The sequence below is a fragment of the Mustela lutreola genome, chromosome 1, assembly GCF_030435805.1.
Source record: "Mustela lutreola isolate mMusLut2 chromosome 1, mMusLut2.pri, whole genome shotgun sequence".
Taxonomy (NCBI): Eukaryota; Metazoa; Chordata; class Mammalia; order Carnivora; family Mustelidae; genus Mustela; species Mustela lutreola.
The window spans coordinates 278961283-278974649 of NC_081290.1; the positions used below are offsets into that span (position 1 = coordinate 278961283).

General features: G+C 50.6%; 1 protein-coding gene across 8 annotated transcripts in view; it reads left to right on the top strand.

Annotated features, from left to right (window-relative positions):
- Positions 1-13367, top strand: part of STX3 (syntaxin 3) — a 42632-nt gene that overhangs the window by 8177 nt on the left and 21088 nt on the right. For all 8 annotated transcript variants that reach the window (XM_059143332.1, XM_059143380.1, XM_059143386.1 and 5 more), the window contains exon 2: positions 7114-7197. In XM_059143332.1, coding sequence (XP_058999315.1) covers positions 7114-7197 — 84 coding nt within the window. The remainder of the gene's footprint in view (positions 1-7113; positions 7198-13367) is intronic.

Consider the following 13367-nt stretch of genomic DNA (forward strand, 5'->3'; position numbering starts at 1 on the left):
AGAAATTTAAAACATCTTTCTAAATAACTCTTGGATTAAGAAGAAACCAAAAAGGAAATGACAGAATGTTTAGAGTGATAATAAGAGTAGTGGATATCAAAATTTGCTAGAAGTTGGCAGAAGCCAAATTCAGAGACAGCTTTATTTCTTTAAATGCATATTCCAGAAAAATGACTTTATTCAAATAAATGAAGGAAGTTTCAGTTCCGGCTGAGGGACCTTCTGTCCTCACCTGAGAATTGGTATTATTTATTTCTACCACCTTTGGTAGAAACTCTGTTCAGAGGACACAGGCCCGGTTCTAGATTAGGTGGCATGGTCTTGGGCATTTAATATGTACACAGCACTGCTCTCAACATTAATGTACTGACTCATTTAATCCTCACAACAGTTCTGTGAGCAGATTCTTCATGTTGCAAAGGAGGGAGCCCCACCAGAGAGGTTCAGTGACTTGTTTAAGATCATACAGCAGCTGAGCTGCAGAGCTGGGTTCTTAACCTGGGATGTCAGATGTGTCTGTGTGTCTCTGTATAGGTGTGTAAGATTCATAGGATTTACATACGTGGATAAATTTTAAATAAATAATTTATTTATTTTGGGGGGGAGAGAGAGAGTAGAGGAAGAGGGAGAGAGAGTCCCAAGGCAGACTCTGCTAAGTGTGGAACCCGATGTCAGGCTTGATCTTATGACTCTGAGATCATGACCTGAGCCAAAACCAGGAGCCTGTTGCCTAACTGACTGAACCACCCAGGCACCCCTGTTCTGGTAACTTTTTCATTCATGTGTATAGATTAATCCAGTTCACAGCATCCCCTGAAGTCAGCGAGGCTGTGTCAGAAGCTGGAGTGGGAAGGAGCTGCAGGTGGAGTGCGGAGGGGAGGGACCAGAGCGCTGGTCCCCGCAGACCCTCTGTCAAGCCCTCCTGCTGCCCCTTACTGGCCAGAACCCCTGTGGACACAGTGTTTAACTGCCTGCTCGAGAGGTGGCTTCGTGTCAGTGACGAAATACACACCTACAACAAGAAGTAGTGTTGTTGAGGCAGAACCTGTGGCGTGGGGCCGTCAGGGACTTCGGGTTCTGTTCGGTTGTCCACGGACTCGCTGGCCTTATTGGCCAGCCTGGCCCCGGGCTGGTTCCTCAGTTCTTCGTTTTCCAGACAGGGCCAGTGTGGGCCTCAGGTTACTCATCTGGAAGACATCTTGAAAGTAAAAGTGCGAGGCTCGCTAGGGTGTTGTTCACGGTGGATTTCCTCTTGATTCCTCTGGCAGGCTTCGGTCAGAAGGGGAAGTGTCCCCCTGGAGGCTTTCACTGGAGGAGAAAACAGGCTGGGAGGGAACATGGGTGTTGGAGAAGGGCCATCGGCCGCTGTAAGTGGGGAACACGAGCACCGAGTACCTCTTGAGAGCTGACACGCTTACTCAGAATTTCTGGCTCTTTTAATTGAAGAAGAGGGACTGGAAAAACCAGATGTTGGGCAGTGTGTCCTGGGCATGTGTGTGTGTGTGCGTGCACACTTAGAGTCCTCATTGGTGCTTTTTGTCTCTGGGAATCCACAGCCCTCATTCCAGAGGGAAGCGGATGGGGGAGGGGCAGCAAGGACAGGGAAAGTCTCATGCCATTGTCCCTTTGAATTTAACCGGGGCAGAATCCGGGTTTATGAAGAGGAGTGGGTAGCTCCCAAGCAAAGAGCTGTTCCCGCATGTGGAGGAGGAAGTGTACAAATTTGTGTTCACCTGCTTGAGCCAGGAGAGCCCTGCCCCCGGCTCCAGCCACAATCCTTTAATACCCCACTGGAGGAAGTTAAGGACCAGATGTCCCTTCCTAGTCCAGACTGCTAGTGGCCTTCCCCTCTGAGTATTTCCCTCATCCCGGGCCTTCTGGCATGTCCCGGGACCCTCCTGTCTTCCTGCGGCCTGGCAGCTGTGGCAAGGCGGGAATCGGGGACGTCTTCATTTGGGATGCTCCCTGTTTCTTTCTTTGTCCTTCCCCACCGTCTTGCTGCTCTGATGTGTATGATCCTTGAGGGATGGCTGATGATTTAAACTTACATTGCAGCCATATTGTTTTTTTTTTTTTAATTTTTAATTAACGTATTGTCAAAATATGATGTTATCTTAGTTTCAGGCGTACAACACAGAGATTTTGATAACTCTCTGTGTTACGCAGAGCTCACCACAGTAAGTGTGATTACCCTCTGTCCTCATACAACCTTATGACAGTATCCACCGTAATCCCCGTGCCATACCTTTCATCCCGTGGCTTATTTTATAACCGGAAGTTTGTACCTGGAAAGGAGGGAGAGGCTTGCTTTCTCTATCTCTGTGCTCCAGAAGGCATCTATTTGTTGAAGCCTGTGGTTTCCTGGCTAGCTAAGCTTGCTGGTTTGCCTGCCCGCTTCCTTTTTTCTTCCTTTCTTTTTTGACAACGGGACTCTTCAAATGCAATGTTATATTCAGCCCTGGGGTATAAAGCAGATAAAAGGGAAGGTGTGCAGATTTCAGAGTAGGGAAGGGCCTGCCTGCTTGGCTCCCCGAGTACCCTGGCTTCCCTGGGTGGTTTGGGAGGCCCATCTCGAATGAATGTCCTGGGGTTCCACAAAGCCGGGCTGGAGAGCTAAGCTCCTTACTTGGTGAGAAAACCCAGGCTTAATGAGACAAGCGCCCAGCTGGGCTGCTGCTCGCTCTGGCTGCTGGTTGCTCTGGGCGATAGGCCGCTTTGGGAAGGTGCACTGGAATAACAAGGGCGTAAGACAGACAACCCAGGTGTGAGCGTAGACGCTGCCGATCAGCGGCTGGGAGACCCTGGGGAACTTTAGCACGTCCATGGCTTGCAGGTCCTCAACTATAAAACATGGACGGGGCTCGCTGACATGATGAACGTGAAGCAGCTAGGGGGTCGTGGCCAGGGGTCTGTGGGGGCGAACAAGGGGGACCCGAGTCCAATGGACTGAGGTTAACAGAGAAGGCGGTTAGTGTGGAGTGAGAGGAATTAGGGCTTTGGCCCCTGCACTTTGTGCTCTAGGGCCCTGAACTCTCCCCACTCTGCGGAGGAGGTTGTGGTCACGGCTCCTTCACAGGACTGTGGGGCACATTTGGGAGGCAGGGGTGGGCGGCAGATCCAGCGCTGCCCCCTGGCAGATCTCCCATCTCCTGGGGTGGGGGTGGGGTGGGGCGGGCAGCAGGAGGCTGTGCCTATGGGAGGGGGAAGGAAGTGGCCGAGCTCAAGGTTCTCAGAGTTTCTGCTGCGGCCCCACGTTGCAGTTCCTGCAGTGTTCCTGTTACCACACGCCTTGATTCTTTGATAAAGATGGTGAAGTTCTTTTCTTGGCTGTGCTCAGTCTTGTGGGCCGAAGAGAAAGGGTGCTGCATGCTTGGGGTCCCTGAGGCCTCAGTCCAGAGAGCCTTGGCTGTGTCAGAAGGGACAAAGGGTCTCCCTGGGACCAGTTAGATCTCCCAGTGTAAAAGCCTGGTGGGAGTCCCCATGTCCCACGACTCCGGATAACCCGTGATGACAGGCTCTTGCTTGGATTCTCTGACCGGACTCAAGCTGTGCTGTTGTCGTTGGTGTTGCTGTGTTACATTTTTGGAAGTGGCCCAGCCTGGTGGGAAAGACTGTGCAGGGGAAGATGGGAATCCAGAAACCCGAGCTCTTTTCCTGGCTGTGTCCATAACTCAGCCTTTGGCTGTGGGCCTTGATTTGCTCATCTCTAAGTGAGAGAATTGATGATAGAATCTGTACAGTTGCCTTCAGCTCTAAGAGTCATGTCTCTCCCCCCCCTTCCCCATTTAAAGATACTTAAATTCAGGTTGCAGCTGTAGAGAAGCTGGCTAGATCTTCTGTATGGCGGCATTTTTGAGTTGTAACTACGTGCTGTCTGTTGCCTAAGGAACTTTAAAATATTATTGAATCCTCACAGAAGCATTGGTGGATACTATTATCCCTATTTTGTAGTAAGGAAACTGAGGCTCAGAGATGCTAAACCAGTCGTGTAAGGCTTGGCGACCAGTATGTGCTGATGTGAGCCTTGGATCCCACCTCGCCTGGACGCCCTGGAGCCGACCTTACTGTCCTAGCTGTTAGTGTGAGAACTTCCTTGAAGGAGGAGACCTCACTCTTTTAGACAACATGTCTTTACAGCAAGATGATAGGGAAACTGGTGTGTACCCAGTGTTGTGCTGGAGACCTTCCAGATGTGCTGTTTTCTAATGCCCATCAATGTCGTAAGGTGTGTAGTGTTATTACCACTTACAGGTAAGAACCCCAGAGCAGTAGGAGACTTGATTGGGGTCTCACGGCGAGCAAGTGGTTAACAACATGTTTTAGACCCAGGTTGTGAGTTTCCAAAGATTTCTCTTTTCCTGGCTCACACATTTCTCTCACTGGAGATGGAGCAGTCTGTGCCCCCCACCCCCCCCACCCCCCAGGCCTTCTCCAAGCCAAGAAGCGATGTCTCGGATGGGGGGACGCTTTGTGCAAATTCCAGGGACCTCAAAGATGTATGTTACAATGGACTGCTAGGTGCCTGCCTTCCATGCTCCAGGACACAGTTGTTCTCAGCTTCCAGAAACCTCCCTCTGTCCATGCCAGGGTGGTAGCCTCATCCCACTTCCATGACGTCTGTAGAGAGGAAACTCAACAGACACTTGTTAACTCACCCTCCCTGAGGAAGACTGGGACCTTGTATTCCAGTGAGGGTCACAGAGATCCTTCACGGGACACGGAGCTCTCTCTGGAGGCTGCCAAGAGGCCCACGTACTGATGATAGTTGATAAAGGAAGTGCTCTGTCTCCACTTTAGAAACTGCTGGCTAACCCCGGAACAAATAATGCATTATATGTTAATAAACAAACAGACAAGCAAACAAATAGAAACTGCTGAGTGCAGGCTGCATCTCTGCAGAGGCTAGTCTATCACTGGGCTGAAACGGATTCCATTTTTTTACATATCTGGCCCCTGGTCAGTGCTCAGTATACACCTGAATGAATGACAAGAGCCAGTTCCTCCAAAACGGAGTTTTTGAAATATTAGAAGAGTACTGTTCAGCTCATTGGAGGAGTGCTAGGAACCTCTGTGGAACATGCCGGAAGCTGAGATGCCGCTTCAGAAGGGTAGAGGCAAGGGTGACTGCAAAACCAGCAGGTGTCTCTGTTGGGCACTGCTGCTGGCCGACTCAGCTCTGTTCACTGTGCCGTTCAGATCCCTCAGGGAGCCGGGGTCCAGGTCGGTCCCCTTTACCTTTCCCACACAATTCTGGGAAGGTCCTCTGCACCGAGGAAGGTATTCTGGGCAGGCAGGGACACTCAGAGTGTCTGTTACAGTAGGTGAGGCAACCCTGGCCCTCGGGGGTTTACAGCCAGGGTGGGGAGGAGATGAAGATTGATAAGCGAAGGAATAATTAACAGTAGGCTGTGCTGGGTGCGCTGTGACCTTAGCGGGGACCGGGAAGGCACACAGAGAAGCTGGTCTTGAGATTGACTTTTAAAGGCTAGGTACAGTTTTTCCAGCTGGTCCTTGTGTGACATTTGAGCAAATGAAAGAATGGTGTGTCCTGGAACAGCCAGGAGTTGCCAGTGCCTGGTCTAGAGAGTTCACCCTAGAGGGTGGCGTGTGGGTGGGGCCAGCCTTAATGGGTCCCGTGTGCTCTTTTAGGCAATGGGACTTTCAGTCCTGGAGGAGACGAACAGAAAGAATGACTTTTTAGGAAGTCGATTTCAGGGGCTGTAGTGCTGCCCTCGAATTCAGTTTCTTGGAATATGGCTGTCAAGTTTGGGTTGCTGATGGTTCCAGACAAGCCAGAGAATGCCACGATGGGGGAGCCAGCTGGTCAGAACGGACTCTGCAGGTGTCTGGAGAGTCTCAGATTTCAGTGGGAATTCCTAGTAATTCCATCATCTGTTGAGGGTGGGGTTGGGGGGCGTGGGTGGTGGTGGTGGTGGTGGTGGTGGTGGTGGTGGTGGTGGTGTGTGTATGTGTGTGTGTGTGTGTGTGTGTGTGTGTGTTGGGGAGGAGGTTGGTAGCAGGTAGAGAAGAGAGGCCCCTGGTGGGTTCAGAGTGTCTGGGTGACACATCTTGGTTTAGAAAGCCCCTTGGAGGTCGTGGAGAAGCAGGTGTAGGGGGATTGCCGCTCTCCACTTCTACTGCCAAGGACCCGTTTTCCCTCTGTGCTTAGAAGTGGCCAGTGTGTTGTGTGGCGCTGGGGAGAACGTAGAAACAGCTGAGGCCCTGGATGCTGAGCGGGAGTGGAATCAGTTCCTTTAGGTAGCCGTTTTATGATTTTGCAGAGGAAGTGGAATGAGATCAAGAAACCTGGGGTCCCCAGGGGTTGCCGGGGGCTGAGGGGAGAGCTTCCGTTTCCTTATAAACATGCGTTCTGACAGGGAACAACACACAGTGCCGGGTTTTTTGCAATAGGTGGTTTATGAAAACAGGAAAATCTTTGCTCCCACTGTGAGGATCAGAAGCGAGTGCTGTGGAGGAACTGAGGCTAGAAACTGTTCCAATAGAGATCTCTGGTAGGGCAGACACGCATTTGAACACTGTGGGGAAGGCGCTGGGAACATGGGGTCCAAATCCAAGAGACAGGCTAGAATCTGTCTCCATATTTTAGCTGTGTGACTGTGGCCAAGTTGTGCAACCTCTCTGTTTTAGGTTCTCCAACTGGATTGAGTTATAATACTACCCCTACTACTACGTACCCTACTACCTCCAACAACAACAGTAACAACAACATTAAAACCTAGCATTTATTGAGTACTTACAGTATGCCAGGCACAATGAAAACGTGTTTTAGCTTCATTGTCTCATTTCTTAACCACTCCCCCTTCTTTAGTGCATTGTCCACATTTTACAGATAAGGAAGCCGAGGCACAGTGAGGTCGGTAGCTTACCCATCCCTCCCTTTCTCCCCCACCCCACTGCCAAAAGTCAGTAAGCGGTGCAGCTGGGGTTGAAGTGCACACAGTGTGAGGTTGGAGTTTGATGCCTCATAGAGCTGTTCTGAGTTTTAAGGGAGATCCTATATGTATAATGCTTAGTATGGGCGTAGCGCCAGTTGGTGCCCTTAGCCCCGTCTCGGGTCCTGAGCCTCACTCTGCTCCTTTCTGTCTCCCACAGAAGCAGCTCACACAGGATGATGATGCGGATGAGGTCGAGATTGCCATTGACAACACGGCTTTCATGGATGAGTTCTTTGCAGAGGTAGGAGACTGTCTTGAATGTCCATGAGGAAACTCGGCTCTTTCAAGGGTAGCAAAGGATGGTCGGTCTTTTTCTGGGGTGGGGGCGGCCAGGTCAAGCAGTTGCCCAGAGATTCTCTTCCATACATACTTGGGAGGGGCTGGATCTTTAATCTTACTGAGAAAGTCAACGGAGGGTTAAATTATACCTAAAGAGATGTTTTTAGGGTCTTATGCTACATGACACCATTTTCATGATACCCTTTCTTGCCTAAATTTTGTGATTTCAATACAGGATCAACCATGGGGGTCACGTCAAGAGTGTAGAAGAAAAAAATATTACATTTTTTGGTCCATGATTCAGATAGATCCTATTTGTTGTTTCCAAAAACTCAAGCTCTTTAACTTAAGTCTAGTGATAACTGTAGCACTTAAGAAACGAGCAGTTTATGTTTTTGGAAGTTCAACAGGGGCAGAGATCCCCATCTGTAGATCCACATAATCTTTGATCTTGAAGGTCCTCGTGGGGAATGCCGTTGTTCGATGGTGAGTGGTGGAGTAGAGTCATGGGTTCACATCTCAGCCCTGCTGCTGACCTGTGGTGGTTCCTTCCCACACATGGTTTCCGTATCTGGATCGATACTATAATCCTCCGTGGGGTTATTACGATGATATCCTGGAATAATGTTTGTAAGGCATTCAGTGTAGTATCAGACCTGTTCGGGTCTGATGGATATTCCTTCAAAACAAAAGCATGAAAAGTTCCATGATGGAAGTTTCTGCCATCATACTGTGGGTTTTTTGTTTGTTAATTTTATAAAATTTTTTATATTTTTGGAAAGAAGACAAGGAGCGCTACATTCTTTCCGCAGGAAGAATGGGGGTGCCTCCTGTCTCTAGGTCAGGGATGTGGGAAGTCGCCCTCGAGCTCTTGTCTAAATAGCATGGCGGTTCACGGCAGGTCGTCTGTGGGAGTCGTTAGCGGGTAGGAGCGAACTGCAGCGTGTGCTGGCCTCATGGGGAAGTTGTCTGTGAACGCCCGCAGTTCCCCACGCTCTCCCTGGGTGGGTCTGTCCTTCTGGTCGAGGAGTCCCTGTGAGACCCAAGAGCACTTGAGTTGTGTGAGTCCAGTGCTGTCCCAGGTGTGGATCGTGGCAGGAACAGATCTTTTCAGGGGTGGGGAGGACCCCTGTAGGCACGGTAGCTTGTTCTGATCTTGCCTTGGAGGAGCAGAGACGTTAGAGAACATCTTCCCTTAGATAAGGCAGCTTTGCCAGAAACAGTGCTTTGCCCCTTGTAAGCCAGCGTGAGGGTCCCCGGAAGGCAGGGTCCCATGTGAGGTGGGAAGATGGTGGGCCTCCACAACTTGGTCCCAGTTCCTCAAGCATTTCTTAGCAGTTGATTTTGGTCCAGTCACTTAACGCCCTTGGCCTCTAATTCCTGCTCTGGAAATTGGGAATGTCAGTACATACTTTCAAGGTAGTTATGGGGGTAACGTGGGTTTCAGACATCCGGCAAGGGTTCTCTGAACAGACAAGTGCTGGCTGCATCAAAGTCATGTTTGGAATCTTAACAAGACCTCAAGGGCTGCTTTTCTTTTTTGCTTTCTTCTTACCAGATGCTTTTCTGTCATTGAGGAAAAGGAAAAAACAAAAAACAAATCCAAACCCTGTCATAATTAGGGTGGGGGAGGGGACTACACAGTGGGGTGGAAAGAGAGTCATCTTTGGAGTTAAGTTCTTTATCTGCTACTAGCTGTGTGATCTTGGACATGTTTCTTGACTTCCCCCAGTCTCGATGAGCTGGTCTGTGAAATGGGGAGCAACACAGTCACCTTGCAGATTTGTTGGGGAGTAAAAGAGTTGACCCCCAGAAAATGCTTTGTTTGGGCTTAGGTAAATGTCACTCCCCTGCTTTCCATCTGACGGGCCCCCGTGAGGATCACGCCGCAGTGGGGCGGGGACGGGGGGAGGGTTAAGGGTGGCCTTGGACCGCTTGTGTCCACGGGTCCTGGTCCAGATCTCAGCACCTCCCTGACCAGCAGCATGACTTTGGAAAAGTTGTTTCACTACCCTGAACCCCAGCTTCCTCTAAAGCAGGACTAGTGGTGTTACCTGCTAGATATTATTATTATTATTTTTAAAGATTTTATTTATTTATTTGACAGAGAGAGAGATCACAAATAGGCAGAGAGACAGACAGAGAGAGAGATGAGGAGAAGCAGGCTCCCCGCTGAGCAGAGAGCCCAACACGGGACTCGATCCCAGGCCCCCGGGATCATGACCCGAGCCGAAGGCAGAGGCCCAACCCACTGAGCCACCCAGCCGCCCCCCTGCTAGATATTATAAATGTAAATGGAGAATATATGTAGATGTACCGCGCACGGTGGCTGACATACAGTATGTCTTCATCTGTCTGAGCTGTGCTCGCTGTTCCTGATGTGTTTGGGAATGTGGACTGGAAATAGCCTTGAAAGTGGGATAAAGTACGTGCCAGGTGACGGGGGTTTGGACATGAGGAGGGGCCCCTGCATGTGGCTGGGGACACACTGAGTGCATCCTGCGGGAGTAGAGCCAAATAGATGGCTTGGGAAGCACTCTTGTGAGATGCCTTGCTTTCTGGACTTGTTCCAGCAAGCAGGTCCCCGCGGCTGTTTGTCGAGGACTGAGTGTGTGAATCACAACCCGGTCAGAGGGGCGGGTGCAAGGTGCAGGTGAAGTCATGGGACCAGGACGTTTTCAGAATGTGCACTGCACCGTAAAACTCAAATGGGTTCTCCAGCTTCTCAGCTGTTACAGAAAAGAATTGGCCCTTGGGTCCCCAGGCCTGTGATGATTACGCCAGGGGCCGGTAAATGATAAACCTCCGATTAGTGTCTGATTTGTGCCTGTCTGTATTTTCTTTGCTCTGTTTGCTCAGTTGGCAGAGAGAACACATTTGCAGAGGAAATGGACCTGCCTGTGAAGGCAGAAGCATCAGGGGCTTACTCTGTATCCGTTCGTCCATTCACGAGAATACACACAGGCTTACATCTCACACGGCGTGTTAAGGGCTGGGACTAACAACATTCTGTGTGACAGGGTCCTTTGCCCTCTGGTGTCCCTTTATCTGGTGATTCACCGAGATAGAGACATCAGGCCCCGGGGGGGGGGGGAGCACAGCAGGGGAGAGCGGAAGGTGAGGGAAGCCCCGTCGGGTGGTTCCACCGGCCCCTCAGACTCACCTGCGGAGCTTCCCGCCTGTCCACGTGCCCCGTTCAGGGGGCCTGGAATGGCTTAGACTTCCAGGTCTTTGGGAAGTCTGTCCAGATGAGGATGCGTCTTCTGCTTCTGCGGCTATGAACTGCGTCAGAGTGACAGGGGAGCCTTTGAAGGTGTTCAGCAAGAAAATGCTGGGCACAGACTGTGTTTCAGGAAAATCGTTCTGGTGGCAGTTCGTGGAGGTGGGGGAAAGGCCAGCAGTGGAAGGACTCGGCGGCCGGCTGGGAAGGGAGATGAGGACTCTGACCGGGTCTGGACCGTCCAGGGGTCATACCACGGCATTCCGTCTGGGGTGCTTTTGAGTTATTGTGGCTTAAGCAATAAAGGTGCATGATCAGTTCCCACGTGAAGACGTCCGCGTTGAGGTTGGTGCGGTGGGTTGAAGGTGGTGGGCGTCTGGGTCAGTATGTCTGTGATCTTCTTGGCTTTTCCCTTGGGACTGGGAAATAGAGTCTGTTCTGATTCCCTGTTGCCATAAGACAAATCACCCCAGTATTTAGGGTGTCAAAACAGCCATTTTATCGTGCCAACAGAGTCTGTGGATTAGGAATTCAGGCACAGGGCACAGTGGAGGTGGGTGGCTTTTGCTACATGATTTCCGGGGACTTAGTTGGGAAGACTAGAACAGCTGGGTGCTGGAACTTAGAGTGACTTCTTTATTCAGATGTTTGCTGACTCAAGGGAAATCTCCATAGAGACACTCCATCAGAGCGCCTCTGCCTGACCCGTCTCTGCGACTTGGGTTTCTTAGCCCGGCCGACTCAGCATCCTCAGGGTCTCCTCTCTGTCACATGGAGGCTCAGGGCTCCAACGCAGGGTTCCGGCTCTGGAGGTCCTATGGTACATCACTTCTGTGCTCGGATGTCAGAGCAGTCACAGGCCTGCCAGGTTCACAAGAGTGGTGCATAGATACCCCCTCTTAGTGGGAGGGCCGTTAAAGAACCAGTGCCACATTTTAAAAACTTCCAGAGCCACAGCTCCATATGATACAACACCACCGTGTACCAGCATCGCAAGAAGTCAGAAACGGGGAAGCCAGAGCAGTCCCGGATCCTTTTATGAGGTGAGAAAACCACCCAGATCCTCTAAGTTGACTTCCCCTTGGGGCCCACTGACCAGCAGTGGATCACATGTCATGGCCACTGAGCTGGGAGGGGCACCAGGGATTGACGTGGAACTGATCCTGACTCATCGTCGTGTGGGGCTGACGACATTGCCGCCCAGGCAGACTCGAGTTCTGTTCACAAGGAAGGGCAGGGGCAGGGGATGGCTATTTGGTGCATCAGAGTGCTCGTCAGAGCTGGTGAGCAAATATGTTTGAAAATGCTTCGTACTCTTTTCCTCCTGTGGGGAATTAAAATGTACATGAATTTACTAAAGGCTCTGAGATGTCTCGTAATAAAGAAAACTGTTTAATTTGCTTATCTGAGCATTTTTTTTTTTCACAGAATGCTTTCTGATGCATAACTTCTATTAGCAGGGGTGAATAGTGACGTTTCAGAAAATGCTATTATAAAGTTTTTGGTGGTTTTTTTTTTTTTATTAAAGATTTTATTTATTTATTTGACAGAGATACAAGTAGCACAAGTAGGCAAATCAGCAGGCAGAGGGAGAAGTAGACTCCCGGCCAAGCAGGGAGCCTGATGTGGGACTCAGTCCCTGGACCTTGGGATCATGACCTGAGCCGAAGGCAGCCGCTTAACCGACTGAGCCACCCAGGCGCCCCAGAGGAAGTGTTTTTAAAAAAAGTCTGTGAGACTGTTTGGCAGTTCCAATGGTCTATGAAGCTTGCTTTTCTCCTGAATTACTTGCATTCACTTATGTACTCAGTCAACAGACTTACACTGCGTTACGTCCTGTGCTTGGCCGGTGATGGCTGTGAGGTAGTGCAGGCAGGAGGAGGTCACTGCGTCAGGGCTGGGACAGGTGAGAGTGCAGGGCGTGTGTGCCAGGGGCTGGGGGCCTGGCAGGGCGCAGCGATGCCTACTTAGAGGAACTGGAGGCAGAGGCATTTCTGCAGAGGCTCAACTTTCATTAAAACTAAGAACCTCAGAGTGAAAGTAACATGGAAACCTCGGGATCGAGTCAAATCTGGCAGGTTAAGGACTCTTTAGTTTCTTCTACAGGTGGAATATTTGGGTGAATCAGTGAGCTGGGCAGTGTGAAGCCCTTGCCCGTCGCGTGTCTGTTTGCCCTTCCTGGGCTCTGCTCCGTACCGAAGGTCACTCATTTCCCAGGTTCCCTTGCCCGCTGGCTTTGGTGCGTCTGCCCTAGGGGAGGCACGGACAGAAGACTCAAGGAGGAGGGAAGAGGCCATGGTTTTCCTCCCCAGACATGCCTCCTCTGTGGCCTCCGTTGTTGCTGGGGAGAGCCTGCCCCCATGGTGCCCGTTCTGCCGGGCAGCTCCAGCATGCTCTGGCTCCCATCAGAGGGCCCCTGGCCTTGGGCTCTGGTGACCCTGCTGTTGGTGATTTCCAGCGTGCCTCACCGTCCTCTGTTCGGCCTCTTGGCCCTTCCGTCCTGGGGGAAAGAATCCCTGCATTCTGTTATTTTGGTTAAAATAACTAGAGAGATTTTTGCTTTCCTGACCACATTTTGAGTGATGCAAAACCAGAACGTACTTAATTGATTTGAGATTGTTATCTAAGAATACAAGTTTCATCGGTCAGAATGACTCTGAGACTGCTCATTTCTTTTCGTTCGTGAAAGGGGAGTTCACTGGTTTATCACTAGTCTTGATAAAACCCCGGACAGACTTGACTTCTGTTGCTTGGGCTGAGACCTCTTTGTTCCTTCTAGTCTGTTTGTTTTCCAAAGCCAAGAAGCAAACAAATCAAAGAGGACTTGACTGAGAACTTATGAAACAGGAACTGTTTTGGATTCTCCTAGTTCTGAGGACTAGAAGGTATATGAACCGTGACCCTTACAATCC